This window comes from Emys orbicularis, chromosome 7 (assembly GCF_028017835.1).
Source record: "Emys orbicularis isolate rEmyOrb1 chromosome 7, rEmyOrb1.hap1, whole genome shotgun sequence".
Lineage (NCBI taxonomy): Eukaryota > Metazoa > Chordata > Testudines > Emydidae > Emys > Emys orbicularis.
In genome coordinates, this window is record NC_088689.1 from 2,629,125 (window position 1) to 2,656,666 (window position 27,542).

The window sequence follows — 27,542 nt, forward strand, 5'->3', positions numbered from 1 at the left end:
TCACTGCTCTGCCAGCCTGCCCACCCGCTCCCACCCCCTCCTCCAGCGTGGACCAGACTGGATCCCTGAAATGCTTTTGTCTGCCTTTTGAGCACAGCCCCCAGCCCGCCATTCCCACAGGGCGCACCCTCTCCGGCGGACCCTGCCATTCAGCGGCCATGGCTGAAAGGACCGTGGCTAATTACGCCGGGCTGGAAATTACCACTTTGCTTCGTTCTCCCGCTGCTGGGGCCATTTGTGTGGGGACTGCAGTTAGATGGAACAAAACCCTCCCTGCCGAGCGAGTCCGGGGCTAAGTGTGAAGCTACAGGTACGAGTGCGAAGTGAAGGGAATAATTACCAGCTTCTCCAGGTGAAAGCCCTGTTAAACTTCAATAAACCAATTAGGGGTGGAGGGAGAAACCCCCCCGCCCCCACCCAAATAAGTCATTCCCACCAGGCAATTAATGGAAATCATTTCATGGGAGGGGATGGGGGTGTTAGAAACGGCTTCTTAGAATTTGTCCTCCCCCCTCCTTCCCCCCCCCCCCTTTTCTCATGAGGAGGAACTCGTCTGCAAGGAATGGTTCTGTCTCTCAATGCATACCCCAACCTCTCAGCTCATTGTGTGGCCTGAACGGGCCTGGGGGGGGCGGGCAGAGGGGGAGGGAAAATGACAAGTAAATAAAGAAAAAGGAATCACTGGAGCTTTACACCTGGGCAGGCTTGGGAAACTCAAACGATGTAATTCAGAGCCTCTTTGTACGCCTGTGTGTGTGTGTGGGCACCGGGTGCTGAGCCCTGGGGTCCACCAGAGGGGCGGGAAGGGGGGCTCGGTGCTGTTGGAGATGCAGTGTGTGAGGAGAAGGCAACAGTGGTTAGCCAGTGGGAAGCCACTGAAGACTGTGGGTGCGTGAGGGGTGTCAAGGGTTGAGCCCTGGGGGAGGGGAGCGGGTGGGTGTGGTGGGTATTGGGGGCTGAGCCCTGGGGGGGGGGAGGAAGAAGGTGGGTGTTGGGGGGACTGAGCCCCGGGGGGGGGAAGGAGGGGAGACGGGGGCATCGGGGGCTGAGCCCTGGAGAAGGAGGGGAACGGGTGGGTGTGGTGAGCATCAGGAGCTGAGCCCCTGGGGGGGGCAGTGTGGGGAGAAGGGGTTGTCAGGGGTTGAGCCCCGGAGGGGGGAGGGGATCGGGTGGGTGGGGTGGGCGTCGGGGGCTGAGCCCCAAGGTGGGGTAGGGGAGCGGTTGGGCATGGTGGGCGTCAGGGGCTGAGCCCCGAGGGGGGGGAGGGGAGTGGGTGGGCATTGGGGGCTGAGTCCCAAGGGGAGGAGGAGGGGAGCGGGTGGGTGTGGTGGGCGTCGGGGGCTGAGCCCCGGGGGGGGGGAGGAGGAGGGGGGGAGCGGGTGGGTGTGGTGGGCATCGGGGGCTGAGTCCCGAGGGGAGGAGGAGGGGAGCGGAGCGGGTGGGATGGGCGTCGGGGGCTGAGCCCCGAGGGGAGCGGAGCGGGTGGCTGTGGTGGGCGTCGGGGAATTTCTGCGCCCCTTGGCTAGGGTGCCGCGTTCTGCTGCCATTCTGCACTTAGTGTCGCATGATGGAATTTGGTTACGATGAGTTTTATCTTTTAAAAATACCTCCCTTAGGAAATTCGATACAACTGCACTGAAATCATTTAATTGAGGTTGCCTGCTCACTTGGGGCTGAGGTTTCTGCCTGGATGTGGGTACGCTAACCCTGCCTTTACCCATGTCCGTGTATTTCGTGACACATGGCACCATACTGACGACTGGAGAGTGGCCTTCGCTGTGGGATTTACCTTCTGGGAGGTTAGTCAAATGACTCTGTGGACAGTGCACAAAGGTGGAAAGGACAGAGCACTCGGGTGGATGCAGGGAAGCTGTTATGGAGGAATAAGGCTGCCTCTGTTGCTTTGTTTTTCCGCGGCAGTGCTACAGAGCAGAATTAAGGTTGTTTGCGTGCCATCCCTGGCCCTTCATTTCCCTACTTCCACATGTTTAGGTTTCTTTTCAGGTTAACATTAACACTAGAAACCCAAGAAATTCAGTCCTGTAGGTTATTGGAGAACTACAACGGTCTTGTAAGGTGGTTTTAACACGTCCGATACTGATACGTTTTCAGCCGTAACTCCAATGACATGGCATTTGTGTGGAGATGTATTAAGTGTTGGCAAAATCTTGAAAATGGACTGACTTTTTGTATTAATATAGATGGAATATATGGACCAAAGGTATTAACATAACCAAGTCACCGTCCAACATTAAACAGCTTTAAACCAGGCTCAGGCTTTGGTACACAGAGACCTCAGTCTGCGTAGGACCATGGCAAACACAGCATTAAAATCCCTTTTAAATCTTTTGTTAAAGATACACAAAAGAAGGGGGGGAAAGTTAAAGCATTTGAAATGTGAAGTCTTAATTAAGGCTTTTCTTTTAACATCCCTCGTTCCCTTCCCCTTTGGCTGGAGAGAATTTTTAGAAACCCCCTTGTTTGACAGTCTCACAGGTGGTATCAAAGATGGTAATAGCTGTCCTTTTTGGGGAAAAGAGAAGAAGTTAGTTGAGTTCAGCTGGAGCTGTTGTGGCTATTGTTAAAGTCCAATCCAGTTTCCTAGAAGACAGAAAAAGACACACACACAAGAGGAAAGAGAAGAGAACAGCAAAGGTGGAAAATGCAGCTTCTGGCTCTAGTGTTGACCCTTAGTTACAACTTCACTGCTGGAGAAACACGGGCCCAGCACGTGGTCTGATCAGCCACTCTGAGACCTGGCAAACTTGTACCAGCGTTCAGCTGTTTAGGGCATTGGTTTTAGTTGCCTTTCTGATCACAGGCTCACAGCAGTGTCGCAAAATAAGTGGTCTTGGTTGGCGAAGCGAGACACGTACGACACAGACGGCAAAAGGAGAGGGATGGGAAAGAGAAGAAATAAGGTAGGGAAGGAAAAGGACTCTCGGCAGGGGGAAGGTGCAGGGTGGTGGTGGGAAGAGACACAAAGTCTCACATCCCCCATTATGTTTGGGATTCAGCTGGAACCAGTAGAGGTGGTGATGTCATCTGGGTCCCTCTCCCTGGCCTGCTCTGGTTAGAACATCTCTCAGGATCAGGATGATGCAGGTCTGGGGTGCCAGGGGACAGTGGGGGTGGCAGCCATGATGGTGGAGCTTCCTTCAGCAGCCCATTGTTCTCCAAGGCTCTTTCTTTAAGGCCCCTGAAAGGGAGTGATGGATGGAATGGCCCATCCCATCATTATTTTCTCCACCAGTTAGACCTAATTTCCCACACACCAATTTTGGTTCATTGATTTTCAGTTCCCAGGCTTGATCTTAACACAGTCCTGGAGTTCTAGCAGGAGGCCTTTTTGTTTGGACGATCTATCTTTTTGTCTCGCTTTTGCATCTTTTCCCATCGACATTTGTTACAGGTTATTGTGAGGTTTTATGAACTTCCACGCACTTTTCACAGGTGAGCTGACAAGTTGGGTCGATTTGTAGGTCCAGGTATCCCCACAGACCATGAGGTCAATAAGCAAACTAGTGGGGTTGGGAAGGAAGGAGATTGTGAGGAGAGGGCAGATAAATGGAGGTAAACTCTAATGGCCTTTCCTGATTTCCCCAAATCGGATTTTAGATATGTAGGTATAATTTGAGACATATTTGTGTAGTTTACTGTAACTTATTCATATTTGCTTTGATGGATTTGAGTGTGGCTTCCTAGCTAAGAGGTGTGACTTCCTTATGTGTAATTTGCAAGCCATAACTTCAGTGGACATGTCCAAGGTGAAAGCCAGGGTTACTTAAAGGAGTTGATGGTGGAGATGGGGAAAGGAATATCTGTATGGACTATTTTTGTGCAGGTTTTTCTGTAGTGTTTCTGTACTTGGCACTCAAACCAGCACCAGAATGAAATACTCAAGTCTGTCTCACTTTTGGTTAAGAACTTGTCTCCTTTTGTAAATGCAATAAAATCTTAGTTTTGATGTAGGAAATAGTGAAAGATTGGAGAGTGGAATACCTGTTTTTTGGGGGTGAGGGGAGAAGGGTTAGGAAGTGGGTGGGTTAGTGGAGGTGAGGAATGGAAGAGGCCAAGAAGAAGGAGAGGAAGGAGGTGGGTGTGGGATGAAGTGGAATTGGATATCCTGCCTAATGGATATTTGCCACTTCTTAAAGTTGTGAGAGAAAGGGCTTAAATTAGGACTGGAGAAGACTTTGTGGGATTGTGGCTGAGGGTGGGATGTTGAAGATGCCATAGGAGTACGTATATTCTGTACAAAACAGCTACGAGGCTGTGCAAGATCTTCAAGCCATATATGAAAAGTAGTTATGTCAGACTTTGTATACATGTATGATAAACTTTCGCTTTAAAATAGTTTTGATGTATGAATTTAAGTAACTGTTGCTGGCTAGAAGCAGGATTAGTGTGGGCAGATCCTACTAATGGTGTTCTTTTAGACATTCTAAAGCGTGGAGGTAGCAGGGTGAAGAGCACTGTCTAGATACTGGTGTGAAAGAGATCCCAGGTCAGGTCCCCGTTGTCTGGGTGCTGTCCAGACGTGGTCCTCCCCTGAACTTCACTGTCTAAAAAGACACATGCCATCCAGGAGTGTGAGGGGGAAAGGAATACAATAAATGCAAACAACTGAAGTTTGCTCTTGCGAAAAATAAAATCAAGTGCCACCTGTCGTTGGACTCCCATTTTAGTCCTCATACATGGACTGGTCCCTTACTGGCGTTGCAGGAGAGGAGATTGCTGGGGAGAGACCTCCAGGCAGTGAGGGTAGTGGTTTTATGGCTCAGTAGCCACATGTAAAGGGCTTCCATATTGTGGAGAGAGAGCTTGAGTAGCAGGCTACAGGGCCAAATGTCTGTTGTCTCCCTGTGAATAGTGTTCCCAAATACAGCGAGCCATGCAGGAACAGGCTTAGCATGGTGGATAGTGAATTAAAGAGCAGTGGCCTGAAGCCAGAAGTTGGGAGCATTCAGGCACAGACGGAAGGAAAATGGAGCAGTAGGAGAATGATGCAGCGCAGGGATGAATTATCGCTGGAGACGGTTGAGGCCCTGAGGCTGGAGGTATTTGGGGTTCTGTTAATCGGCACCTAGGAATAACATTAGGATCCTGTCCTTTGCAGTGCTGGGGGCCAGAGCGAATGGGCGGTGTGGAGATTCTTCTGGCCCTCCTGTCCATGACTCTCTGAAAATGTGTTGAGCAATGGAGACCCGGAGAGGGACAAAGTGATGGGAGCTAGAGACCAAGAGAGCGACTCAGACAGCGAAAGAGAAGAAAAGGAGGCATGGGAAGGTCAAGACGACAACTCCGTCTGCATTAAACAATGAAGCAAGGGTTTCATTTCTTCAGTGGACTGGAGTCCAGCCTTGAATGTGGGGCTTCTCTGTTCCAGCTCAGACCTCCAGGTTATGGCTTTTCCAGCATCTCCACAATGTACTTCTCAGTATGAAATGCAAATGCCCGCGTCCTGGGGACCAGCTTTCCAGCCGGCGCGTGGGGCAGAACGCAGCATGAGAGTGACTTATTAGCCTGTCTCTCCAGGCCCGTGTCTTCAGTGTTCTCTGCCGAAGCGCAGCGTTTCCTCTTGTGGGGAGAAGAGGTTGTAAATTTTGAGAGCTCACTCGGTCTCCTCGTACATGCTTTGGTTCCTCTTTATGCTGAGAGTCCTGGACGGGATGCCAATAGCGACTGGGCAGAGCTCTTCTGTAGCTTCTCTGTGTGCAATTTACGATGCATGTCGGGGAGCGCGATTCAACCTCGAGCTGGCTGGCTGGCTGAGGAAATACTGTGACGTTTGCGTAGGGCCTAAGGGAGCAACTTCTAACATGCCCAACGTCCACCGTTCCATTCATGGGACCAGTCGTGCCGTTCGCCTCCAGCTGCTGCCACCCTTTGGTGATAAATAACTTAGAAGTACGTGGCCAAGCAAATTAAAACGAAAGAAGAGCATTGGGCTATCCTGGAGGCCCAGCACTGGAATACCAAGGGGGGCCACAGGCTGAGTTTGAGGTGTGTGGGCGGAGCTGTGAGTAGGGCCCGAGCACTGGAATGAGTGGCTCCGGATTGAGGTGCGCTGGCAGAGCGTTGTGGGGAACCCAACACTGTGAAGCAGGGGCTGCTGTTGTTGAAACCGGAGGTGCGTTGGCAGAGCAGTGAGGGAAGTTGTGCAGGCAGGCAGGTGCTATCCTGTTCCAAGTTCTGGCCAGTTCTGTCATGTGTCGTCAACGCATCCAGCATTTTCATTCCTATTTTTCTTGTCCTAAACAGGCTTCTGTTCCGTTTCCTTCCATGGGGGGGTAACTGGGCCCACTAACTGCTGCCAAGCTTTCAGTACAGCTGCCCTTCCCTTTGATGGTCCTTCGTGAGAGTTCCCAATGCTAATGATTTTCTGGTCCACTAAGACCACCTGGGCTAGTGATGCCGCACAAAGTGGCCTTAACCTGGCCAGAGACGGCTGGTGGAGACTCTCTCCTGTGCAGGGGAAACGCACTCTGTCTGAGCATAGCACAGCGGGTGTGGAGAATCAAGGCCAAAGGACTAACCCGTTCTTTTCATTTGCTGCTGTACCTTTCCACGCTTCTCGGGAGGTCATCTTGTTGGAAGCAGGAGGACGGCTCAGGGACTGTTCACCTGCCGTCCTACTGCTGTATTTAATAGGGAGGGAAAATCTCATTGATTTGAGCAGGTACCAGAGGAGAGCCTGAAGGATCCATTTCCTTTCATAGTGAATGATAAGGGAAATACCCTCTTGTCTCAGTGCCGTCACCTTTGGCTTAGTAACTTGGCCATTCTCTATGCTAGAGGGTTTCATTAAATTTTGTCTTTATTTCTCTGTTGAATATATTTCAGTTAGTTCCTTACTGATTAAGGGGACTTTGTAGACTTCGAGACCCAGAGCGTAAGGTGATGGGCATGTTAGCAGTGCTATAGAGAGAGATTTGTGGGCTTGGTGGCTGTCAGAAGGGCTCAGGATTGACCTTAATTTAGTGTTTTAATTTATTTTCCTGCAAACTGTGTTTTTCTCCCCAAAGCACATGCTTCAGTCTCTTTTCTCTGAACAGTTTGTATCTAGTATGTATTCTCTATTGTCATTTTAGGCACCTTCTATGTTGGTTACACTGGCAATAGCAAAGCCTCTAGTGCAGTGTTTTTCAAACCTTTTGTGTTGGTGACCCCATTTGGATTAAAAAAACAATCGTGACCCTCTCCCCCTCCCCTCCCCCCCAGAAAAAATTGTGATGCTCTACCTTCAGCCCTGCTGGGCTCGGGGCTTGGGCCTTCAGCCAGGCTGGGACTTTCTGCCATGGTGACCTCATCAAAATGGAGTCTTGACCCACCGTTTGAGAACCGCTGCTCTATCTTTTAGGACTCTCTGGCGTCTTTAGAAAGCTCTGGTTGGAGTAGGTTGGTCTTTGGAGAAGTTGGGGAGTGTCGGTTGTGAATGTTGTTCTGGTCACGGAGGAAAAGCTTTGTCAAAGTGGAAGGCTTTGCAGTGGTTGGGCTCTGGACTTGTGCAGCGTCCTCTGGAAGCTCTCCACAGCTGGATGCTTGGCTTGGCTTGTCCTCCATTCTTACACCCTTCATTCGGGGTTTTATGATCTGCCTTGTCCCAGAGGACCACAAGTGTTCTAAGAGCTGCAGCTCATCGCAGTGGCTTGGAAGGTTAGACCAAGGCCTTAAACTGGCAGTGGAAGGGGACTGGGAGCCACTGGAGGGACTAGAGCATGTGCTTGATTATGCAAAGTGTGCCCTAAACCGTGGAGGAGATGGGAAGCGGTGTTCTGCAAGAGCCACTGAGTCATAGTGTTTAAGACAAGAAGGGACCACCAGATCATGTAGTCTGACCTCCTATATATCACTGCAGCTTAAATAAATTGGTGTCAGGCGACCAGCAACTCTACAGTAATGCACCATGTGCAGCCCAGCTCTCCTGAGTAGTCCTACCACATCACACTAGTGTGCAGAACCCTGCCTTCAAAATCAGCCCTGTCATAGCACACGTGATGCACCAGTGTTATTGTAGGGTGGATCACGAGTGCTAAGGTGCAACGAGATCTGCATCGAGAACGCACGAGTGCTTAGCACGTAGCACTTTCAGCTTAGCATTCGTGACCCACCCTACAGTAACACACCAGTGGTGCACGGCGCATGGGGATGACCTTTTAATAACAGTCCAGTTTGCAATGCAAATGTGCTGATTGAATTCAGCAGTAGATTTCTAAATGGGTGCTGCTGCCTACAACCAGTCCAATGCTGACTGTTGTGTGAGAAATTGAGAGAGCCCGCCACGGTGTCCCTCTGACATAGTCGCCGCCGTTGGACTACGGCTGCACGCCCTTCCACGTGGAGCGGGAAAGCCAGAGTTAATCAATAAAATTAAAGGCTGCTGTGTCGGTGGGTGACATCAAGAGAAAGCAGCCTTCTCTCTCCCGGGCCGTTCTGCATCTCTCCCTTTTGTGTGCGTCCGTCCTGTTGGAAAAGCCTCATGCTCCAAGTGCTGGAATCTCCTACGCAGATTTCCCCCCCCTCTTCTTTCCTCCCCTCCCATCTTTTACAATGTTACTGTTGCAGCTGCTTCTCCCAACCCCTCTCCTTCTCTTCCCCCCCCCCAGCTCTTCAGCAGGGGCTGCACCGAGTTTGTGTGACCTTAGCACTATATTCATGCTTTAGGAGTTACCTTCCATAATGATGTCAACTGATTAGGTTAGTCGGCTAGTGGCAGCAGCGGCGATCAGACGTGACATGTTCTAATGATTCGCTAAGGCTTAGCAGGCTGCATGTAGGGGGGAGCGTCGAGTGGTTTGGGGGAAGGGGGTGGGAAGGCGGGGGCCCCACAGGTGCCGACAAAGACTTTGACCTTTGCTGCTATAATATCAGTGTTTCACAGGCAGGGCGGTTCGGTAACCCACTTTCAGCCCATCAAAAATTGATTTAATTGCAATTTTTTCCCCCAATTAGGAGCACTGGAGCTTGACTAATTGGAGTAATAGAGAGTAATAAGGCTCCGATAAAAAGCCTTCCTCTGCCTCCTTTGTATCTTGTGTCATTGCCTGTCAGAGGTCAGAGAGCTTGCATATTCTATTAGGCAGAGTTGCCTTCATTTGTACAAATTAGTTTACCCAACAGTAATTAAAATGCCAGTGCGGGTCGGGCAGAGCTGAATACAATTGATGGGCACGTTGGTGAAGGATTTGACAGCTCTGGTGGCCTCCCTTCCCAAAGCGTGTCAGTGCTGAACCAAAGGCTACACAACCCACAGACCTGTGCGGTTAGCATTGCAGCGCCAAGAGCCTCTCCCGCGTTCTCTGCTCTTCTCCCTGGACTCTCTTCCTCCCCATACGCCTCTTATTCCCCTTTCGTTTGTCCCATCCCCGCCCCCGGTCTCTGCCTACAGCTCCCTGCCTCGCCCTCCCCGTTCCCAGCTGCCGGGCTCTGGGGAGTAGTAACTCCTTTGTTTCCCGGTTCGATGGTTCTCCGTATACAATCATCTCCAAAATGGAACAACGACGTCCAATTCCAGAGGGAGGGGGAGACGGAAAGAAAAGGAGCTTGCACGTGTCAGCTGGATTCTGGAATCCAGATACCTCAAGAGCAGAATGGGGCTGGGGAAGCAATCTGTTTACAGTACAGGGGAAGGGCATAAGCCTGGGACACGATGGAGTGTTAGAAAAGAAGGATTGATATGGTGTCAGGGTTGGATGCTAAAAGGGGGGTTTTCACGTTGGGCTGTTGAAATCTTCGTGTAGCCTGCGTGTCCAGCCCAACTGGAGTTGATCCTGCAAGCGTTTAGTTTGCCAGGGTGGAAGGTATGGATCAGCAAAGGGGTCTTCCGCCTTTGTAGCCATGACTGATCCCAAGAGCTTTGCAAACTATGGCTATGCTGGAATCTACCTCTGAAATGTAGCCACCGCTAGCCAGTCATTTTAACAGCTCAGAGCAACGCTCCGTAGCAGTTTGGAGAGGAAGTAAAAGAGATACTGTGATTAGTTGAAACTGCAGGGGGAATTTAAAGAGGTAAAATGGAATCGCCGCAGCTGGAATTTAGCCAGGATACTCCCAACTATTGCCAAAAATGCCATTGTATCTTTAATGACCGCAAATCAGTGAGATGTTTTGTATCTCCTCCAGAGGTAGCATCAGAATACTCGAGGGGGTGATCTCCCATGAAATGCCAGCTCTGTGGTAAGTTGAGTTTGTAGCTGGAGATGGACTGGGCTTTTGGGGGGACCTGAATTTTCTTCCCATACAAAGTGTTGTGTGTTAAGTATAAAAATCTTCAAAAGACTAAAGAAGCTCCTTGCTTTAGCGCTAACATTGGAAAGCAGGTGGGGTGTGAAGCCTGTGAAATAATGGGAACAAATGCCAAGTGAAGTCCCCAACCCTCCCGTGCAGAAATGGACATGTAGTCACTGCTGGCCCATGGGCCCACCCAGGTGGTCACAACATGAACACGAGTGCCTGACAGCATCACTCATCTCGCACTTCTGAAGGGAACACTTTGGATGGGACTGAAGAGTCTTCCCCACTGGCGCTTCCACTGTCCCGTGAAGGAGGGACATCCTGAGAGGCACCATCTCTGTTAGAAAGCCCGTCTGAATGGCTGGGTTTGTGTTAAAGTAGACCGTAGGAATTGTCAGACTGGATCAGATCCCAGGTTCATCTAGTCCAGTGTCTTGCCTTCAATAGGGGCCAGAACTAGGTGCTCCAGGAGAAGATCTAAGCCCCCTGCATCAGCCGATGTGGGGTAATCTGTCCCCATGTTAAGTCTCACCTCTTCTCTGTAGGTAGAGATGGGCTTAAGCCCTGAAACATGAAGGATTTATCTCCCTTGCAAAATTCTTATAAATATAACAACGCTGGATATTCTTGATTATTCACATAAATGTCCAATCCCTACTGAATCTTGTTCAGTTTTTGTCCTCAACCGCTCCCAGGGGCAGTGAATGCCACAGTCTAATTACGTGTTATGTAGAAAAAGATATTTCCTTTGGTCAGTTTAGAATTTCCCCTCTGTTTAATTTCATTGAATGCCCCCTTGGCCTAGTTCTTGTGTTGTGTGACAGGGAGAACGCAAGTTCCCCATGTATCTTCTCTAGACACTGCATTTCTAGAGAGGCTATCATGTCTCCTCTGACTGTCTCCTCTCTAAAGGTAACAATCCCCATCTTTTCACTCTCTTCAGAGGAGACTTTTTCCAGCCCTTGGTCATTCTCATCTCTCTTCAGTGACCCTCAGGTTCCTTTCCTGAGCTGATAGTTAATTTAGAACCCTGTAAGATATCTGAGTAGCTTAAACTTTTCCTCCCAATATCCATTGCTTTGTATTTATCAACATTGACTTTCATTGGCTGCAGTGTTGCCATTTCACCTGGAGCGCAGTTAGTTTTGGTGAAGGGAGCCGGACTAACAAGCCTGAAGGCCTCTATCTATAGACCAGGTTCAGCGGGGCAAGGGCAGTGGTTTGCCCTACATCACCGAAGATCTGCATGAGCTCCATTCACTCTTTGGCCTCTAGCAGTCATTAAAAGGATCTGCTTCCTCCACTGGTCCCATTGACACCATATCGATCCTTCTCTTTAATCTCTGCAATGAAAGTGCCCCAACCACAGTGCCCCCCATGGGGGAAATCTCATCCCGCTGCTATTTGCAGTTGAGACTTTTCTGCAACTGTTGTTAATCTGGGTTGTGTTCTTCTAGGCTGGCGGGTATTGAAGTCTCTGAACATTGGAAGCCCCTGCAAGAGTAGGGGAGCCTCCGGCTGCAACCCAGTATGAGAGCACTAGAGTGGAACGGCCCAGGGGAGTGGGAAAGCTGCAGGTTTCGGGCAGGGGAGCAGCAGTGTGCAGCTCTCTTTAGATGGTGCTTTAGAGAGTTGGGACGACTGGGAGTAAGGAGAAGAGGACCCTAATCCCTATCACAGGCTGGTTGGCGGTCAGAATGGCAGGGATTAGAGCTTGCGGTTCCTCCCACCTCTCCCTTCCTATTGATTTACCTCCATGTTAATTTAGACCTGTGGCCGCGGTCAAAGGGGCTTGTTGCATACCTTCTGTGTCTGCAAAGCAAGGGGCTTCTCTTGTGGGGGTTTTTTTTTTAAAAGGAAAAAATCTTAAGAACCCAATTGCCCGCTTGACTGGTTCCCGAGCTGCTATTATGTTTCTAACCACAGTAATTGGCTTTACTAGTTATTAATGGATTACGTTAAAGGGGGAAAAAAAGAGACAAAACCCAACACCTAGCTTTGTAGTTCTGGGCTTCGTTGACCAAAATGCTGCCTACGAAATTGGCGGTCAATTGCAGAGTTGTGGAAGTGACTCTGTTTTGTGCCGCTCTGTATTTAACAGCCTGTCAGCATTTCCATTCGAACACCCCTCCTGGCTATTCTGTAAGGAGCTGGTGGTGAGGGTTGGCATGGGGCAGAGAACCTGGGTTTTCAGCGTATCGGTCCAAGAGCATGTGATGTTGGGTCATGTCTGAAAAACAAATGCTGTGCTGATTTTTCTAAATTAAAGAGACATGGTGGCCACCATCAGTTACTTTAAGGAGAATTTCCCCCACCTCCTGTAACTGCTGGAGTGTGGGTGGTGCCAGGTCCCCACCCCTTCCCAGTAATATATTTGGTGGGTGCTAGAGTTTATGGTCAGGGGAGGGCTGATCTTTCAGCTGAAACAGAGAGCGAAAAGACAGAGAATCCTGGGTTCCCATCCAGTTCTACCCCAGACTTACTTGGTGCCTCCGTTTCCCTTTCTCTAACATGGGGATAATAATGCTTGCCTACCTCACAGAAGGCTGAAGATGAATTAATTTGTTCATTAAAGCAGTCCGAGACCCTCCCCCAGGTGGAAACTGTAATAAATCCAAGGGATTTCTTAAAAAATTATTCTGGCTATTTTAGCAGCTTGGCTGTTCACAGACACCTGGGTCCTTATTCCGGTTTGTCCTTTCAGCTGCCAAGCATCCTGTGCCACTCCAGAGTACATTACAGCTCAGCTCGATACCAGTCTGGATTTAAAGCTGTGACTGCATTTCCTGCATTTGAGCTATGCCCATCACTGATTTTGGGGGTATCTTCTTGGTAGTTTGTAATAAATGAGACCTTCTGAAAGATAACTTGTAGCAAAACTTGTCGTAAGTTGATGATTTTCTGGTTCGGGATGGAGGCTGGCACAAAATGAGCAATGCGGAGAATTGCCACACACGACTGGATTTCTGCCATTCGAGGTCTGGGGTTGGGTCCTGCCTTATCGAATTGGTTCAAGACCAGGGCTTGTAGAGTGACTTCTGGAGCCCAGACGTCCATCAGTGGGTCTGTATTCATCACATGGGATTTCTGAACTGACCTTGTAGGAATGTGGAAATGAAGCCAAGTTATACGGCAAGAGAGCCCAATCCGTTCTAGTGGTGGGTGTTTCTAACAGGCGTCTGGCCTGTCGCTGCTGTGAAAGTGCTGCACATTTTTTGCTGGCTGATTCCATGCCTGACCAGTGGGATTTATGCAGGGTTTATACACAGTTATGTGGAGTATTGTGCTAGTGTCATTGTTGAGGAGGTACTTTCCCACGTATGTTATAACTTACAGCGCTACAGCGCTTCCAGTCCGGGGTCCCCACGCAGCTCTGCCAACGTTCCTAAGTCCTGACCTGCGGCACTCTCTGCTGTTCCAGTCCTGGGTTCCTCCGCAGTGTTGTGTGGCTTGGCCAACTCGTGGGGATCCGGGGTAGACATCCTCAGCACCAGCCGTTCGCCTCCTTCAGATCCTTCCTCCCAACCCTCCTTGGCCACGATGTTTCTAAAAAACATGACAGTGGTTAGGCTGCTGGTGTGCTGAGACCACTGCCTGTCACGCTGACCAATGTTTGGTTCCTTGTATTCCCCTGTCGGTCTCTCTGTGTCCATCTGTTCTCTCTTGTCTTACGCTTAGATTGCGAGCTCCTGTGTTTGTACCTGCCCCTAGCACACGGCTGGCGCTCCTAGGCACTGTGGTAATACAAACAGAATCACAACGTTCTTGGTGTCTCTGCTGTTCTTTGCCCTGAATTAGAAATGTTTTCCACGTAGCACAGCTCTTCTTCACGCTCCAAGGGGAGATGGCTGATGCTGTTTTGTTTTTTGACAGTTCCTTCGTGACTGGGACAGCTTGCTGTGGACACACGTCTCCTCTGAGAATCTGGGACTTAGAGAGGTAAGCATGCGGCCAGACCTTACTGTGCATGTTTCATTTGGGGGACGGGGGGGAAGAAATGCACAGCTGAGGCTGCCTGTAACCTGACTGTCATCTGCAGTTTGCCAGCTTAGTCATTTGTCAGCCATGGGGCAAAGGAAGGTGTAGAGGTGGGATCTCAAGAAAAGTGACTTTCAGTTCCTCAGAATAAGGGGTGAGGGTGAGAGTTTCAGGGTAGACATGAGGCAACTCAGCTTGAAAGAAGGACCCCAAGCCAAGAGGGAGCGTGCAGAGAAGAGGCCAAGATGGGGAGTGTGGTAATAATTGGGGTGAGGGAGGGGATTGATGTCAGAGACAGGGAGTTGGGGAATGACACAAACTTAAGATGGACATCTAAAAAACTTCCCCATGGAAAGTATTCCACACCCTGAGATCTCAGTCGGGAACTGCGACATGGGACTCTTAAAATAACTGGACAAAGCACTAGAAAACCGGTAATTGTGGATAATTCTGTATCAGCAAAGATGGGTTGGGTGATCTAAAAGGGCTTCTTCCACCTTTGTCCCCTGTGAGCCTGTGAGCTTCAAACCTTATGCCTACTTAACCACGTCCAATAACCTTTTCCCTAGCCATATCCTAGAGGGCAGTGTGTTTAGTGAATTGAACATTTCAGAAGCCCCTTGCTCTCATACAACTCCTGTATATTCTTCCAGCTTCTGAAGATAAAGAGAAAGACATGGCTATTGTACAGAGAGTAAGAAATACCCTCAGCTTTTGTTCCACAGAACACAGTTCAGTAGAGATGGTGTGAAACTCCTTTACTGTACTTGAGTTCAGGTGTTAATATGCAACTTCTTTGGCCCTGGAAGTCCCCTTCTTCCCCAGTGCCAGGGATTCAGCACGTATGTGCTCCAACATGCCAGTGGAAGGGATTGCCGATCCTGTCTTGCTTTAGTACAAAGAACAGACTGGCTGCAGTTTTTTTCTTGAGCAGATAAAGGAGAACCAGTTGACGTCGTTTATTTAGCTCGTTCAAGAACAAGAGGGGATATTCAGTGAAATTAAAAGGTGGGAAATTCAAAACCCATAAAAGGAAACACTTTGTAGGCATGCAATTAGCCTGTGGAACTCATTGCTACAGGAAATAATTGAGGCCAAGAATGTAACAAGATTCAAGAAAGGATTGGACATTCATATGAATATCAAGACTATCCAGTTATAATTAATTATAACACATTTAGGAAGGAGTATTAAAGCCTATTTTAAGGGCTTAAGTCAATCTCTAACTGTTAGAGAGGAGGATGAGACTTGGGGGGCAGATTATTCCACATCTGCTACTGTGGGTTTCTTGCACCTTCCCCAGGAACATCTGGTGGTGGCCACTGTCAGAGACAGGATACTGGCCTGGGCGGACCTGGGGTCTGATCCAGTTTTTCGATTCCCACATTTGGAATAGCCCATAGTTGACAGAGATGGAAATGGTCACCATGGCCAGCACCCCTGCCATGCTCAGAGTTCCCTGCTGCCTGTTCTCCAGCACTTTGCCTAGTCCCATGTAAACACCCCCAAGAAATGGGGCGTCTCCCCTTTCCTCTGGGAGATTGTCTCCCTGCCAAATAGATCTCACTGGTGGGAACTGTTCCTTGATATCCAGCCGACATCTTCCTTTGCTCAGTTTCATCCCAGCAGTCCTTGTTGTACCAGCTTGTGCCACAGGAACTAGTTCCTCCTCAGTGGTGTCTATACTGTCTCTTGAAAGTACTTGTACATCTCACATCACCCCTCCTTTTTGGTTGCTTTTTGGTCAAGATACGTGTTCTCTACTGTCTCTCTCCAGCTACATCGCCCTTTCAAGCAGTTGAGTTATTTTAGTTACATTTATCTGAATTCCTTCCAATTTGCCAACATTTCTCTGCTGTTGAGATGCCAGGGGCTGAGCACAGGGAAATCTGGAGGTCTAGTTCTGTTTAGCAGTTTCTGCTTGTAGTTCACCGTGGTGAAGGGTTGAATAGTGACTTGGTAATTTCATGTGATCACCTAAATGTGTCTTTTCCTTCAGTCTTAATACGTGGCAGAGGCTAATGGCCTGGGTCCCTGCATGGAGGCTGCTGGGGTGTAGTGCAGTCTGGGAAAGCACTGGCCTTAGGACTCCGCACAGGCTGGGTCCCAGTCCTGCAACTGAACTCCGCTGAAGGGAAGTGTGAGGTTGACAGCCTGGGCGTCTCGGTGTACTGAGGACAAGGTCACAATAGCACAGCCGAGCCGTACGTGATGGGTGTGCTCCGCTTAGGCCTGGAATAGCAGGGAGGGAGGCCTTGCACATCAGGATTGAGGGGTGCTGGGGGTGGAGACAGTAGTCCAGGACTGAAATGTCAGGGGGGCTGTGGATTAGGATTGAGGGGCTGGAGGAATGGGGGGGGGTATGTGTCAGGACTGAGGTGCACTGGCAGAGCTAGGGGGTTAGGTTTGAGGGCCGAGAGAGAAGCAGTTCGGCCCTTTTATTTACAGGCGCTGTCTGTCACAGCTGGCTGTATACGCTGCTATTCTATAGTTGTAGTTGATGATTTAAGTTTTCAGTTTTATTATATCTTTAAAGAAAAACAAAGGTCCTGTCATAATTGATGCTGTCCAGAATTAACCCTGGCACATGCTCTTTGGTGAACTGGGTGGTGAGCTGTTCGGTTCCAGACTGGTGCTTAGATGTTGAGGTGATGGGGGCCCTTTGCGATACCGAAGGTGCATAGACAGGCTCCGAGACCCTGGCTGGTGCTGGGGCCTCTGGTGCTCTTGAACTTTTCCTGGCTCCTCTCGAATGGAAGCATCTACCGGGAGCGAAGGGACAGGCTCCAGGGTTAAGGGTCTAGTCAATCCAACAGCCTGTCCCAGAGAAGCCTGAACAGATAATAAAGCTGTGCAGAAAATAGGATTAAGGTAACAAACAGGCATGAAGGAGTTTGATCTTTCAATAAGGCCAAAGCCTGATTGACAGGCAGATCAAAAAGCTGGGACAGCCAAGCCAATGGGCCTCGCTCATCGGGCCGATTCTTCCCTCTTCACCTGTCCCAGCTGGAGTGCAACCGTGGGCCCTGTCCGCAGAGCTGCGGGAGATCCCCCTGGTGGCCCGGGGTCCTGTGAGGATGCACTTCTGGATGGAGAGCTCACTTCAGTGGAAGAGCAAGGGGCTGCTGGTGAAATGTGTGGCTCTGGTGGAAAGCAAAGCAGCTCCGTGGGCGGCGGGGCGGGACGGGATGGAAGACCTCAATCCCAGCAGTTCTCAACCTCTCCATATAATGTCCCTCTCCCCAGCCAAGGGCCACTGCTTGGGACACCTTTTCCGAGCCCGTTGGTGTCGCTCCTATGCTGGCCAGCAGCAGTGTCCATGGGAAAGCACTATGGGCTGCTCCTACAGGGTCTGTGCCCGCGGTCTCCGCAGCACTGCCAGCCCTGACTGGCTCAGGAAGCCAGAGACCAGTCCCTGGATCTCTAGAAATAGCAGAGCCTCTCGAGCTGGTATGGCCTTTGCTCAGAGCTATCGGTGAGGGTTGAAAGGCAGCACCCGTGCAGAGTGTTTCTGCTACCATCAGTCAGGCGGGGTGGGAAGACCGTCATCACTGACCGCCTCTCTGCGAGCGCCCCGGGCTGTTCTCTGACCTGGGACGGCCATGCTGCTGCTCCTGACAGGTTGGTGGGAGCTGCATGTGTGTATCTGAGAGCAGGTCTTCGTCTGCCTCTACGGCTCACAGTGAAACCCCCAGGAACTCGGAGCGTGGATCAGCCCCCAGTTGTCATGTCAGTGGTCCTGTTGTCCAACACCCGACTCTAAGCTGTGGTGGTCTCCTGAGAATTCCTGTTCCCTTGGGGTGGGTGGTTTCTTGAATTCTCCACAGCTGAGAGTTGGACTTGCTACAAAAGATTTAAAGCTAAATAACCGGAGAATCCTGATCTTCTTGGTTCCAGACTGGATAAATCCTTGGCTGATACTTGTAGCTGCTGTTCTTGGCATGAAGATGTTAGGCCCTTTTCTGTTCTCTGGGGTGTCCTGTTGTGTCGCACTGAGGGATGGGGACGAGGACAATGTCTTCACCTGGAAACTCCTTCTGAGCCTGGCACAGGGTTGGCTGGAGTTTGGGGTGAAGATATTTGTTGGGGGAGGAGAGGCCCCTCCTTCCCCACTAACCATCTTTAGTTCTGAACATGTTCAGTTGATGGCATCGGACCAGAGCAGCACAGGCAATTTGCAAAACAGAGTCGAAGGCAGTGGAATGACCCTGTAATGCCCAGTCATTGACTGCTGGCTGACATTCCAGCTGCAGGCACACAGCTGGTCCTCTCGCCTGCTGTGAATAAGACCTGTTGTTCCTGAACGAGTATTTTGAGGCGATCCCTTAGACTCTGTCCTCTGGGACATATCATGGCATCTTAACGCCTTGTGCTGTAGTGACTGGAAGTCGCCCCGTTGCTTCAGCTTGACACTATTGCCACTTGGGTCCCAAAGGTGTTTGGGAGGCTCTGAGTGCCCTGCAAGCTCACCTTCACAGATGGGGGGCGATCGGAATTACCCCGTGACGTTCTTGGATGGAAATCCTGGCGGGTCGCTCCACTCTGCCAGGTCTGAGCGCACAGGGGATGCTACAGCGCCGTCCATACGAGAAATGCTGTTACGGTGCATCTCGTGGTGTGGCCAAAAGTGAGGGCAAAGAATCTGCGGTAGGGAACACGCCTGCCTCCACCGGGACTACATGCTCCAGGCCTTTCCATCCTTAGCATGGGTAATTCTGAAGTTCTGCCTCGGGAGGCGGGCTAGGGCTGGCATCCAGGTCGTCCTGACTTCTAACCCCCGCTGTCCCGCTGATTCCCTCGGACTTCCCTTTGGCAAGGCACTTTACCTTTCTCTGCCCATTATGGGGTCTGACCCTTCTCGTCTGTTTCCATGTTGTGCCATGCGCCTGGCGCTCCCTCTCTATCCCAGCATGCCAGCTGCCCATGCCCGCTTCGTGTTAAACCCTTCCCGAAAACTTGTTTTTTCGACAGGCGCTAACAGGGCTCAGTAAAAATACTGTCCCCCAGCCCATTTGAAGGGCAAGGTGGTGTGGGATGGAACCTTCCTCGGCGTCTCCCAGCGCACTTGGTGTAGATTCTGAACTCCTTGGGACGTGGCCGGGGACTGCTTGTCTGTCTGGAACCGCATTGAGTTCAGTATCACTGCTCAGCAAGTAAGGAGCCCCCGGGTCATGACTGGCCCAATTACACCTACTCCCTCTGGGATTGTGAGGCATGATCTGTTCTGCCGTTTTTTAGAACAGAAACCCTGCCTGCCTCCAGGCATAGCCATCAGCTAACCCCTGGGGCAGGTTATCCCAGGTCTGTCCATTCTGGGGTTCTCTGCACCGGCCTGGGGAGCAGCTGGTTCCGGAGGGACCATTGTTCTGATCCAGTATGGCTGTCCCTGTGTCCCGAACACTTGGAATATGCAAAGCCACCACGCTGTCCTTTTGTAAACCTGCAGCGTGCTACTCCGCCAGAGGCGCATGGGCCCTGAGACGCAGGAGAAGGCATGTTAACTGTGCTAAGGTTAAACAGCCCCTGCTTCTCTCTTCCTTTTCAGTATCCCAACTCTTTCCTTTGAAAGCGTTTGTGGCAGCTTGTTTTCTTTTCTTTTCTCTTTTAAAGAACCCTCTAATTTCTCTTTTGGGTCCCTCCGTCCCCCGAGCCCTTTGAAATCGGCTTTACGCCGTCTCTGACACCAAACTGACACTTTGCGTTTCCCCACTTCTTATCCCTTTATGGCAACAGATGTTGAAATTTTGTATCCCTTTTATCTGTCCCTCTTCGCCCTCTTCCTGTAATTAGGTTTCCCTTGTTAGCAGTACAAAGTGGGCTGGTGCTGCCCGGCCTTTTGAGCCATTGTGTATGAGCACATGTGGGGGGGGGTTTCGGAAAGGTCCCTTCCCCCTTAAGTGGTAGGGGTGGTGTGGACGAAGGCTGCAGCTTTTTTGTTCTCCATTTATCTCTGCCACCTTTTCAAAGGGATGAAAAAGAGCGAGGGAGAGGGCGCACCGAGGGGAAGACGCAGAGTTGCATTTCTTGACTCAGGCCTCCTGCCTCCTCTTCAGGTGTTCCAGGCAGGGCCCCTTTGATGTCAGCGGGAAGCTAGCGCCGGCACAAAGCCAGGTGAAAGGTGCGGGGCTTCACAAAAGCTGCTGGGACTAGGCGAGAGGGGAGTTCCAGGTGTGTGCACCGGGCCCGGTGCCGAGAGGGCGGGGGAAGGTTCCTGCAGGTCAGGCAGCGGCAGTAATACACCTCCGGGTGTGTCCGGGATCAGGCTGCAGTGCTAGGAAAACAAAGCAGGAGCGGCCACGCAGGACATGCCACCCGAAGGCGCTGCCCCCGCAGCTTGCTGAATTGGCTGCTGCCTGGCACGGTGACTGATCCACTTCAGTATCTGTTCGGGTAACGTGAGCCGGGTCCCCCTCAGCTCTTGCAGGGGAGTGGAGTGGATGCACTAACAGGTCTCTTCTGTCTCAAACCATATTAATCCTATCTACATTTGTAGCTTTTAACATCAAGACCAAAGCCAGAGCAGCTGTCAGCAGGGCTGGTGCGTCTTTACGTTTGTGTCTTCACCTTTCTGGATGTTCTGATTGAGGACGGACGCTTTAGTTATTTTAGGAATAGTGAGAGAAATTGACCATTACTGATGGTTCCCAATTTTAAATCCAGTCTTTCTAAGGCTAGGTCTACACTACCCGCCTGAATCGGCGGGTAGAAATCGATCTCTTGGGGATCGACTTATCGCGTCTCGTCAGGACGCGACAATCGATCCCCGAATCGACGCGCTTACTCCACCAGCGGAGGTGGGAGTAAGCGCCGTCGACTGGGAGCCGCAGCAGTCGATTTTGCCGCCGTCCTCACAACAGGGTAAGTCGGATCTGATACGTCGAATTCAGCTACGCTATTCGCGTAGCTGAATTTGCGTATCTTAAATCGACCCCCCCCTGTAGTGAGGATGTAGCCTAAGCCTCGTGCCCAATCCTGCAAGTCTGTACTCTGCGTAGCCCCACTAATTCATTGGGACCAGCTGGGTGTGTAGGGGTACTCGGGAGAATAAGGGTTTGCAGGATCAGATCCGAGTTATAAGCTGTATTTCTAACTCTTCATAGAGAGAGTTTTGTCGAGGGATAGGTTTTGGTACACCATGGAAGTTTTAGATCTGTGTCTTCTGTTAAATTCCACCAAAGTCCTGCAGAAAGTGAAACCTTACAGCTTGGAGAGTTTAAACAAACCCTAGGGGATCCTCCAGGATTTTAGGATGGGGGGGAGGAGGAAGGGGAGCAAACCAGTTAAGTAATTTTGATGTAGTACGTCCCAAATGGGGAGAGAGATCGCTGGTAGAAACTCCCACCAGAGTAAGCCACTTAAGTTGGCTTCCTCTTGATAGTCAAAAATGTATAGAGGTTGCCAAGAGGCGGGAATGATATTGTATGATGGTAAATATCTGGCATGGATGCCACCTTTTAGGGCTCCGGAGACAGGGACTGAGAAATGGCTGTAGACCCAGAATTCACCCAACCTCCTACAGTACCTTGGTTTTGCTGATTAGTTATTGCCTGGGCTTTTGCCATGCTGGCGTGGAGCGAGTTTGTTTTTCCATATAGCTGCTTACTTCGATAAAGTCCCAGATTCTAATGCCGCGTTGTGTGTCCTTTGGATTATTTGGGGAACTGAAGTCCCGTATTGTCCCCAGATCTCTAAATGCAAGGGGGTAGTGGGGTGAGAGGTAATATGGTCTAGTGGAGTGGGGGTTCCTCTCCCAGCTGACCCCCAGACCTGCTCTGTGACCTTGTGTAGGTCATGTCACCTCTGTTCCCTTCCCTTCCCTGTGTCTTGTCTGTTCAGACTGTAAGCCCTCGGAGGCAGGGCCTCTGTCTGGGTGCTTTGTACAATGCTCAGTGTAGCAGGGCCCTCGTCTTGGTTCGGACCTTCCAGCGTTACTGCAATACAAAGAGTCCTAATAAAAAGGATGCATTATGCAGCTGAATGGAGAGATCGGATCCAGGTTTTAGTTCTAGTTAAAAGAAAAATAGACGGATACTTTTAGGAATGAAGATGGATCTTCTGCCTTCAGGCACAAACTGATTGCCTGAGAGATCAGGAAGGAATTTCAGGAAGGAAGGAACCCCTCCAGTTCCCCAGGTAACCCAAAGGCATTACCTGAGTTTTTCTTGCCTTCCTCTGAGGAATCCAGGCATTGGTCATTGTCAGAGGCAGGATGCTGGGTTTGATGGGCCAGCTATCAGATCCCATGTCTTTGGACGGCAGCTTCTTATAGATTCATAGATTCATAGATTCTAGGACTGGAAGGGACCTCGAGAGGTCATCGAGTCCAGTCCCCTGCCCGCATGGCAGGACCAAATACTGTCTAGACCATCCCTTGTGCAGCCCGTCTTGCGATCTCTCCGTTAGCTGTCTCCAAAGGTCTGAGTCTTGTCTGAACATGTGATATGTTTTCCTGGGGTCTATATAAAATCTCCAAAACCAGTTCTGGGCTCTTTTGTTCTCTGTTGATGGTGATTTTAACATCACCTCTCTGGGCCCTGGCTGCAGTTTTGTAGGCTCCTCCCTTACCAGTGTTGACCTGTGGCTCTCCATGCATCTTCCCCACTAGCACAATTTAAAGTTTTTTAGTCCGAGGTTCTCACTGCAGCTTCAGGCACTTCTTATTCCAAACAAACATGGGGCCAACTTCTGCCCTTGGATTTGTGTGTGTCCTAGAGCACAAACCGTCCCTTTCACTCCCACTCAGACGTATTTATGACAACTTGACAACACCTGAAACAAGCAAAAAGTGTGTGTGTGGGGGTGAAAGTGCCTAGTGCATTGATCAGTTTCATCCCCAGGAGCCCGAGCAATCTTTATTTTTCCCTGGGTTGAGAGAGAATCAACAGAAGCCGGGGAGAAGAATGGAAACGAGTGAATGAGGAACCCCTCTGCCGCTGGTTAGCACTCGCTCATTTAAACAGATGGCTTTGTTTTGATTGGGATTCTCCATTTTTTTTGTCTGCCCACTAAAGAAGACCTCCAGAGCTCTGTCCAGAAAGGAGCCATACAGTTGCTTATTCCCACACAAGTGGTGCAAGAGGCTCTGAGAATTCCCTCTCTCTTTTCCTCCCCTGGCTTTTTTTTTTCTTTGCCCAGAAATCACAGTTTGAGAGAATTCCCCCCCACTCCTCCCGTTGGAAAGAAAGACAGAGAGACATTCTTGACATTCTTTGCAGAGAAAAGGGGTTAAATGTCTGAATTTGGGGGTCACCGTGTTATACAAATTGCAATCTAATCGTTTTTACAAGAACACACGTGTGCTAAGAAAAGGAGCCAGGGACAAGAAAGACAAGGGGACAGACAGCTTTTTTTGTCCTTTTCCCCCCAAGGTTTCAGGCTATTGTCATGTCCCCGTCTCTCTCCCCTCCTCACCCCCGAGAGGGAGAACATTGGTTTTATAGTTAAATTGGTCCGTAAAGCAGAAGGGCTTGGTGCCACTTCTGTTTGTTTTCCCAAATAAAAGCCCCAGCGGGGTCCCTTTTGCACCGTCGTGGCTTTATTTGAAGAAACTGGCTTTTTCCCATAGCCCAGCGTGTCAGTTTATCCTCTGAACTTAACCTTACGGGAACCCGGACAACAAAAACTCACAGGGTCCCAGAGCAGGCAAGGTAAAGAAATTGTATCTTTTTATTGGACCATTTAAAGTGTGTGTGGGCCAATTCAGAGAAAGCAGAAGAAAAGAGGGCAAAACTCTTTCCCCATCCCCTCCACCTCTGGTGTCACCGCCCCCCTACTGCCCCCTGTATCCAAAAGCTTGCCTCCCTCCAGCTGGCTCTGGGAACTTTGCTAACAGGGCACCGTGGGGATCAAAACAGTCTCTGCAAACTCAGTGTGTTCCTTCCCTTTGTTAGTCTCCACACCTTGGAACACTTCTCCCTACTGTGGCCCATTTAAGATTGAGACGCTTCCATAGACTCTAATCCTGTGCGATTCCCTGCTGGGCCTACAGGCCTCGGGTACATGAAAAAAGTAACATTGGGATAACGCTGCAAAAATGCAGTGAAAATAATCTGGGTGCAGGATGGGTGTGGCTCCTTGGTGTATATCCCTTCATTGTATGGCTAGGCCTTGCCTCTCCTTGGCATTGATTCAGCTTGTATTTCCCCTAGTTGTCTGCAGCCCCTATTGCGCTCCTCTGCAGGTCACTTGGCAGTTTTGGTGCTCTCTCCAAGTGTGCTAACTAGAATTGGGCAAGCGCTACATTGTGCGTAATTTTATTAGGTGAATTTTGCTTCCTTCCCCTGTTGGCCGTTACTGGAGGGCAGGCTTATGACTTTCTTGAATTGATGTGTTCAAACATCCAGATCACTTGCACTGAAATAATTTGTTTATTCTGTAGATCATTCACAATTGGTTGGTTGCAAGTGTTTTGCTATTTGAAATCCACATTCCAGCTGCCTTGGTTAGTTGATTGGACACAGGTTACATGGAATCACTTTTCATCCTTGGTTAGTGGATGAGCATAATTCATAGAATCTGACTTCCAGAGTGAATATTTGTTCTATACATTCAAATATTTGGTTTTGGGACACACTCTCTGTTTTGCATACAATTAACTGTTTCCCTGAACACGCCTACCAACAAATTTGGTATGCTGAATATTTGTAGAAAGTGAACATACGGGGGCTGTAGATGCCGATGAATCAAACTAATCTAAAAATCGGAACCAGTGAGTGGAATATTGCTTGTAGCATTAAGACCAAGAGCTGGGCTAAAATTGTCCCAAAGAAACACCTGGCAAAGACCTAAAGCAGCTGAACAGAGTGCAGAGAGGTAGGTGTTTGCTTGTTTTCGGCTATAGTGGGTTAAAAGATCTTCTGAAAATCCCAACATTACAGTTACCGAAAATAATTATCGCTCCTTGGAAGAGCGAAGGAAGCTTTCGCTTCATGATGGATTAACTCTGCCTTTGGGCCCAATCAATTTCCCCTTGATTTGAACAAGGCTGGATTGTATCCTTAGATATGTCCAATCTTCCATTTTCAATTCTCTAACTTACTTTTTGTCCTTGCTCCTGTTTGCTTTTCTGTATTTCACCCAACTGGGAGGGGGAAACTCACCTGGTCACTTTCGGTTGCTGGTTCTTATGACCTAGGGATGCTGTTGTGTTCAGTGTTCCAACACAAGGGAAGAGTTCAAAACCAAACAAAATCCCACTGGAATATTTTAAAAATAACGTCATAAAAACGTTTGTTTGTCCAAAGGATTCTAAACTAATGGAAATGCATCAAGGGTTTTCTAACTTCAATGTCTGAACAAAATGCCTGTGGCTATTGGTCCTGTCTGGACTTAATAATTCTTAGATGCATTCCCCAAGCCCCAAAGCACTAGCGCCGTGTTCCCATTAGATGTCTCAAAGACCCATTCCAGGAGCAGAGGAGTCAGAATATTCTTATGCGACAACATCCACTAAACCAGGAAAAGAGTGAGCTGATTGGACCTCACCTAGTCCATTTCCCCTAGGGCCAGCTCAGGGTTGTTCCTGAAAGTATCTTGTCCAGGCCAAAGACTTTAAATTGCCCCAGTGCTAGGGTTTCCAGCACTTCCCTTGGGAGACCATTCTGCAGGGTGGTGTAGTGAACTGGGCTGAGGTTCACAGCACCCCTGCCTTCTTAAGCACTTGGGCCAGATTTGTAAAGGTGTTCAGGGCCCAAAGATGCAAATAGGTGCGTATGGGGATTGTTCACAAGTCTTTACCTGCATCTTTCGGCTCTGAATACCTTTGAAAATCTGTCCTTTAGAAAGTACAGTGATGGGCACTATAGAGAGCTGCAAGCTAGATAAACTGCGGCAGTTGTGTAGTGAATGAGACGGGAAGGGATGGCCTGGGACCTAGGAGAGATGGGTTCAGGTCCTGTCTCTGCTGTAGGCTGCCTGTTGGCCCTTAAGTCACGTAGTGTGCGTCTGCCTCAGTTCTCCACCTACACAATAAGGATAGGGCTTCCTGACCTCCCAGGAGTGTTGCCTTATTGTCTGGGATGTGCTCAGATGCTACGGTGGCCTATAACAAAAGGAAAAGGGTCCTTGTGTAGTGCTGGGTTTGGGTGATGTGCAGGATGAGATCACTCCCTGAACATCACACTGGCTGTGGCCTCGTTCGCTGGGCAATGCCCATCCAGTGCCCTGAACAAAGCAAGAGCCCTGTAAAGGGAAACAGTGGCTGGTGATGTAATTACTGACTGTATCGTACTGCACATGCACAAGGGGGCAGAGTTAAGGCACCACGGGCAGCTTTAACTCTGCCATTTCCTCACTTTTGAGTGCTTGGCTTCACAACCTTAACTTTCTCTTTCATTTAGTTTTTTTAGTTTTTTTTTTTTTAATTGAACTGACTCTCTGTAGAACAGTTTGTCCGCAAGATTTACAGAGCAGGTGTATTGCAGAATGGCTCTGGTAGACTGGTTGAACGGTTGCAGCAATCTGTTTATCTGATGAATGTGGCACATGCGTCTTGTTTGTGAATTTTTCGTTAACTGCGTTTGATTTTCTTGAATTTGTTCCTGCTGCTCAAACATGTCGGCAGATGAGCTGTTGGCAAACCGTGGCCACCATATGAACTTGCTGCTATTCATTTCTATTGCTGCGTGATCGGCCACCTTGGCCAACGGGTATGGTTTCTGCTCCCTGATTGAGTGTAAGGGAAGAGGAGAATGGCTTGTGAAAGTCACCGAGCCCCTTCAGTGTAGACATTCCCCAAAGCGATGGGAGGGGTTCTCCCGTCACTGTCGGTAATCCAGCTCCCCCACAGGCACTGGGTTGACCTATCGCTGTCTCCATCAGGGGTTAGGTCGGCATAGCCATCTCTCTCGGTGTGGTAGCTGTGCCGATGTAAACTGCCAGTGTGGAGCAGCCCTGGGAGAAAGCAGGAGCAGTTTGTGCCAGAGCTAAAGCAGGGGGATTACAAATTAGGGGGCATTTTAACCTTTTACAACTTGAGTCAGGCCAGGAGACGGGCACGTCTGCTAGATGAATGAGAGTCTTGTGATTTTGTAGGCTGGGCTCAGAGTCCGCATTACCTTTCCTTTCTCGCATTCGCACAGCACAATCAGGTGTGCATTCGTGCGTGCTCTCATCCGCAGAGGCCTTGTCTGTCTTACTGAATTGCCCCAGGCCAAGCGCTTCCTGAAACATCTTCACTCTGCTGAACAGGGCGGGTGAAATGTTACACTGGATTAGGTACAGGCTTTGCTGTAGCCTGGCTTCAGGGAGGGAACTGTTTCCTTTGAGATCTGGTGCACCATGGAACTGGTACATTTACTAGTGCATGAACGGGCTAGGTGCCAGTTCTG

General features: G+C 49.8%; 1 protein-coding gene across 1 annotated transcript in view; it reads left to right on the forward strand.

The window, feature by feature from the left end:
- Window positions 1-27,542, forward strand: part of FBXW4 (F-box and WD repeat domain containing 4) — a 91,372-nt gene that overhangs the window by 55,266 nt on the left and 8,564 nt on the right. The window contains exon 6 of the mRNA XM_065407464.1: window positions 14,110-14,175. Within this exon, the coding sequence (XP_065263536.1) occupies window positions 14,110-14,175 (66 nt within the window). The remainder of the gene's footprint in view (window positions 1-14,109; window positions 14,176-27,542) is intronic.